Source organism: Piliocolobus tephrosceles, chromosome 7 (genome assembly GCF_002776525.5).
Source record: "Piliocolobus tephrosceles isolate RC106 chromosome 7, ASM277652v3, whole genome shotgun sequence".
In the NCBI taxonomy this organism is placed as follows: Eukaryota; Metazoa; Chordata; class Mammalia; order Primates; family Cercopithecidae; genus Piliocolobus; species Piliocolobus tephrosceles.
Window position 1 is genome coordinate 67043739 of NC_045440.1, and position 6000 is coordinate 67049738.

Consider the following 6000-nt stretch of genomic DNA (forward strand, 5'->3'; position numbering starts at 1 on the left):
ATTCCTCCTATTAAGTGAAATTTAGCATAATTTGGACAACATCCCCCAGCCACTGCTTGCCCCATATCCACCACTTCCATTGCTGGCTAAATTTGGAAAATATATGAAAAAGAAGTTAAGCAAATTCCAGAAAAAACAAAAGACCAAAAAGCTCTACATTTGCCTGGCCTGTGAGGACTGATTCTCAACAATTCTGAATTCACTGGGTGTTCAGATGACATTTTGCTTCTATTTAACCGTGTGGACAAAGCCCTGTTCCATTTGCATGGCTGCCTGTATTCTTTAACAACCTGATTCAGAGCTCTGCTTTTGGCTCTCCTAACCCTTTTCTCCCCTCTTTTTGCAGTTGGTACACAAATATTCTTCAGATTGTCATTTTACAAAAGGTCAAAAATGAGCTGTCTTCCCCTTTAGAGAGTGGGAAGTAGTGTGCATAACCTTCATGGCTATTTTCTCTCCTTTAGTTTTGCAGCCTTAGAAAATGGCATGTAACGTACCTAACCAAAGACAGCGGACTCTGTCAACAACAGGAGAAGCTCTATACGAAATTCTTGGTCTGCATAAGGGAGCATCAAATGAAGAAATTAAGAAAACCTACAGGTACAGAGTTCAATGGTGACTTTTCTTGCGCTACTAGTGATAGTTATTTTGTGACTGGTAGGTGCCTCCATTGAAGACATAAGCTTCTTATTAAGACCAGGTAATCCACATTTTAGATCTAATGTTCCCTGCTCTACAACATAGGAGTGAGGAATGGACAGGCATAGCATTGATTTTATGAAAGAACTCACTGATGATGCTGGGCTTTAGGAAAGGGCAGCCTATGTCTTAGACCTGCAGTGAGAGAGAGAGAGAGAGAGAGAGAGAAATGAGTGAACGGACCACAATCAATCGCTGTCATTTTTCTTTCTTTCTTTCTTTGACAGTCTCACTCTGTCGCCCAGGCTGGAGTGCAGTGGCTCAGTCTTGGCTTACTCCAACCTCCGCCTCCTGGGTTCAAGCAATTCTCTGCCTCAGCATCCCAAGTAGCTGGGATTACAGACACGTGCCACGATGCCCAGCTAATTTTTTTTTTTTTTTTTTTTTGTAGAGACGGGGTTTCACCATGTTGGCCAGGCTGGTCTTGAACTCCTGACCTCAGGTGATTTGCCCACCTCGGCCTCCCAAAGTGCTGGGATTATAGGCATGAGCCACCGCGCCCTGCCAACCACTGTCATTTAACCCATCTAATATAGCATCACTGAGTCAGGTAGAGGAATTCTTTTTTAATAAAAGGAGTTTGGTGGAATGCTGCATTTGTAAGCCATATTTCTCAAGCCTTTACTTTTGACCTTTTATAGTCTAGTTCCAAGTTAGTTATTTTTGGAAAACTTTGAAATGTCTTTTTATTGTAAGTATCCAAGGAATAAAAAAATATTGAGGGAGAAATGCCACTACTACAACCCAAACATATGAGGGAAGCTGTAAAATTAAAGTCGAAGGGACAAATCCCCAACTCAAAACACACAAAAAATCATCTGCTTCTACACCGAAGTCTAGAAAGGCCTATCAGTGACAGAAGAAACACTAGTTCAGGGCTTCGTACTCCAGGAGATATTCTGCACTGGTGTTATAGTATGTCAATCCTCCAAGAATTCCATGATGAGTTTAATGAATTTCTCAAAATTCTGATATTTGTCCCACCTGTAAGGCATGTAGCCTGTCCGATACTTGTCTTGACAATGTTTTGGGACCTCATAGGGCATTTTGAGGCATTTAACTGTCTCTTGGCTAGTTGGAGGAAGAAAGATGTGTGGACTTTAACCACCTTCTGGATAAGGCAGTTGCTTTCAGAGAGAGAAAATCTTTCCAGGAGAGTGTTTGTTTGCTTGTTTGTTTAGAGATAGGGCATCACTTTTGTCACCCAGGCTGGAGTGCAGTGGTCTGATCACAGCTCACTGCAGCCTCGAACCCCTGGGCTCAAGCAATCCTCCCACCTTAGCCTCCTGAGTAGCTAGGACTTCAGGCTAGCTACTCAGGCTATCAGGACCACCAGGCCTAGCTAATTTTTTGAAATTACCTTTATGAAAAGATGGGATGTTCCTTTGCTGTCCAGGCTGGTCTTGAACCCCCAGCTTCAAGTAATCCTCCCACTTTGGCCTCCCAAAGTGCCAGAAGAGCCTTGACAGTTTCACATTGAAGCCTAAATTTGCTAAGACTCAGATTCTTTCTTACATATAGTTTTAAGTAGATGAAACAACCAGAAGTTTTGACTTGTGATACTCTACCATGAAGGACATAGTGATAACAGAAATAGTGGAATAATCTGTGCTTGTAAACATTTAAGATATACCGGTGGGTTTTGGTGACTGATGATTAAACTGTTTTCCAACATGCAAAAAAAAATGTTGAGTACAAAACTAATTTGCTTATTGTAGAGAATTTGCAAATTACCAAAAATGAAGGCAATAACATTTATCCATAATCCTACCTCTAGTAATAATTATCATTAATATTTTGTTTCTTTCCAGTCTTTTTTTTTCTATCTAGAAAAGACATTTAAAAATCAGGTTGTATTAGTCTACGTTCTTCAACTACCTCTTTTTTATTTTTATTTATTTATTTTTTTTCTGAGATGGAGTTTCACTCTTGTTGCCCAGGCTGGAGTGTAATGGCGCGATCTCGACTCACCGCAATGTCCACCTCCCTGGTTCAAGTGATTCTCCTGCCTCAGCCTCCTGAATAGGTGGGACTACAGGTGCCTGTCACCATGCCCGGCTGATTTTGTATTTTTAGTAGAGATGGGTTTTCTCCATGTTGGGCAGGCTGGTCTCGATCTCCCGACCTCAGGTGATCCTCCCACCTTGGCCTCCCAAAGTGCTGGGATTACAGGCGTGAGCCACTGCACCTGGACTACTACTGCTTTTTTTTTTTTTAACAAGGTCTTATCATGAAAATATCTTGATGTTACTAAATAGTCTGATTTTTAATGGCATTAAGCCTATGGTTATTCTGTAATTTATTTAGTCACATTGCAAGTTGTTATTGAACATGTAAGTTCTTTTACTTATTCCTTATACTTAATGTACATATATTATAATGCATATTTTCAATTACTTATTTTCTTATGAGGTAAAAAGCTATGCCTTTACAGGAAAAAAAGAATCAAAGTATAAGTAAATTTTCAGATTTTAATCAGTTACTTCTTGATTTAGTCTTGAATTAGGTTTTTTTAACCTATGTGCTTTTTCTTACTGTACAGAAGTTTAAAATTAGGCAAATTTGTTAGTCATTTCCTTTATGACTTTTGTTTTACCAATTATGGTTAAAAGACCTCTTGCAATTACAACACTATAAAAATATTCACCTTATCTTCTTCTAGCACATTTATGATTTTGCTTTGACACTAAATCTTGATCCAATTGAGGTTTATTTTGGCATATTTCATATGCTAAAATATGAAAAAGGAATGAGGTCAAATTCCAGATCTAATTTTTTTCCAAATCCTTAGCCCACTAATACTTATTGAGTCTCTATATTTATCTATTAATGGGAAATTCTCTGGGTTTGGATTGGAACCTTCACCATTGGCAAACTGTAGGACTGAAATGCCTTTGAGAAGCATGTTTTGAAGAAGAAATGACAATGGTGCAAACTGTAATTTGGAACCAAATAGTTACATGAAAATGGTAGAGTCTGATCAAAGTGAATATCAATCTTTTAGTTTATATTTCCCTTAAGGTGCTAGGGAGAAAAAAGTCTTTGCATTTCCATTTTGCCCTAGACCTATCCAGAGGAGTGTGCCTGGGAGCTGCCCACACCTGTTGGTGGACGTCCTTGGCTGAAGATCACTGAATTTGACTGAAGGCTTCAGGCTGGGACATTGTGCTGGGTGAGGGGAGGTGGGAGGGAATGCCATAATTGCATTGTCAGTTAACTAATTTTTGTAATAACTACAAAACTGCTCCCCAAAACGGGGAGGGAAAAAAGTGACATCCAACTTCCTTGTAATTTTTAAAATCCACTTTACTTTAAAAATGTGACTCTTAATTGTCTTTATTAATTTTGTAAGCTAAAATTTCAGGTCATATGTTAATTAAGGCATTAGTTATGCTGAGTTGTTTGCAAATTTAACAATTACAACATAAAGTCTATTCATGTAATTAGTGTCTTGCTATTAATTTTGTTTTAATGTCATACAAATATTATTTTTTCAGGTGATTAGGGTACTAGTATGCTGCCAAAAGCATCTACTTCTCCCTAAATTACATATTTGTATTCTGCAAGTTATTCAAAATGTATGAGCAAGCTGGAGATCCACTGAGAATATTACTCTTATATTGTGGGATCTGGATCAAAGCAGTCACAATATAGTGAAATTAAAAATCAGTGAAATTTAATAAAATTACCAACTGTTGAATCCATACACAACTTGGCCACTGTTATAATATTTGGCTGTGCTCTTGAAAACAAGGCTGAGTTAGAAGACTTCTTTCTTCTTTTGCATTTTATTTTTAAAAAGATAATCTTTCATTTTATTAAAATGAAAACAGGTATATAAAAAAGTCTTTCTCTTACCTCATATCCCCCAAATCACTTCCCCAGGGGAAGCAATATTATCAATTCTTTATGTACCCTTCTAGAGAGATCTTATGTCTAAATAAGCATATATAGGCCAGGCACAGTGGCTCACACCTGTAATCCCAGAACTTTGGGAGGCCGAGGCAGGTGGATCACTTGAGGTCAGGAGTTTGAGACCAGCCTGGCCAACATGGCAAAACCCCATCTCTACTAAAAATATAAAAATTAGCTGGGCATGGTGATGCATGCCTGTAATCCCAGCTGCTCGGGAGGCTGAGGCAAGAGAATCACTTGAACCTGGGAGGCAGAGGTTGCAGTGAGCCGAGAGCTGAGATCATGCTGCTGTACTTCAGCCTGGGCGACAGAGTGAGACTGTGTCTCGGAATAAATAAATAAGCATATATACAGAACTTCCAGTCTAAGCAAGATGGTGTAGACTTTTCTCTCCCTGCTAAGCACAACTAAAAACCTTGGAAATAACACAAGAGACAACCAAAAGAGAACTCTGAAAGGTAGAAAGAGGACGGTTAATGGGTCAGAAATCCTAGGTCACAGCAGCAGGGCATTTTATAATCCCCTCCACCCCAACCCAACAAAAGATAACCCAGGCCCAGCTTTTCCCAATACTCAATCTAGCAAGAGAAGGCATCCCAATAGAGAATCTCACTATTCTTCCTCCAAATTGAACAGAAGTCCTGCCAACAACATTAGACAAGCCTCACAGAAACAGCAAGCGGCACCAACTGAAAGCCCTCCATCAACATCTTGCCGGGGAAGTTCTCTCTTTTCCCACCACCAGTCTGGGACTCCTCTCTCTCACCTAGAGACCCCACTTGGCAGAGGACATTAGTAAGGGGGATTCCATCACAAGCACCCAGCCCAGGAATGCTTTTGTCCCCACAGGCTGGAGACTCCCTTCCTTCAACTAAAGGCACCTGGTTCCTCAGCTACTACCAACAAGGAGTGTTGGGAGCCTCAAAAGCAGGAGACAAACCAAATAAACCGAAGAAGCACCGTAAAGACTCTGAAAAGTAGATTGTTATTGGAACCACTCACAAAAGTAGGCTAGAACCTGCATGCTAAACCTAAAGAAGGGGACTGACTGCTAAAATAAAACAATTTAAATAGAAACCAGAATCTCCCAACATGATAGCCAAAATATCCAGATACAAACAAAATCACCCATCCTACAAAGAAGCGAGAAAATCATAACTTGAATAAGAGAAGAAAATCAGCTAACTCCTGTGCTGAGATGAACCAGATGTTGGAACTATCTGAAAAGCATTTTAAAGTAACCATCATAAAATAATTCAACAAGTAATGACAAATTCTCTTGAAGCAAGTAAAAAAATGGAAATTCCCAGTGAAGAAATAGGAGTTACAAAAAAGAACCAAATGGAAACTACAGAACCAAAAAAAAAAAAAAAAAAAAAAAAAAAA

General features: G+C 39.2%; 1 protein-coding gene across 1 annotated transcript in view; it reads left to right on the top strand.

The window, feature by feature from the left end:
* Nucleotides 1–6000, top strand: part of DNAJC5B (DnaJ heat shock protein family (Hsp40) member C5 beta) — a 127827-nt gene that overhangs the window by 74418 nt on the left and 47409 nt on the right. The window contains exon 5 of the mRNA XM_023222408.2: nt 465–600. Coding sequence (XP_023078176.1) covers nt 482–600 — 119 coding nt within the window. The 5' untranslated portion in view covers nt 465–481. The remainder of the gene's footprint in view (nt 1–464; nt 601–6000) is intronic.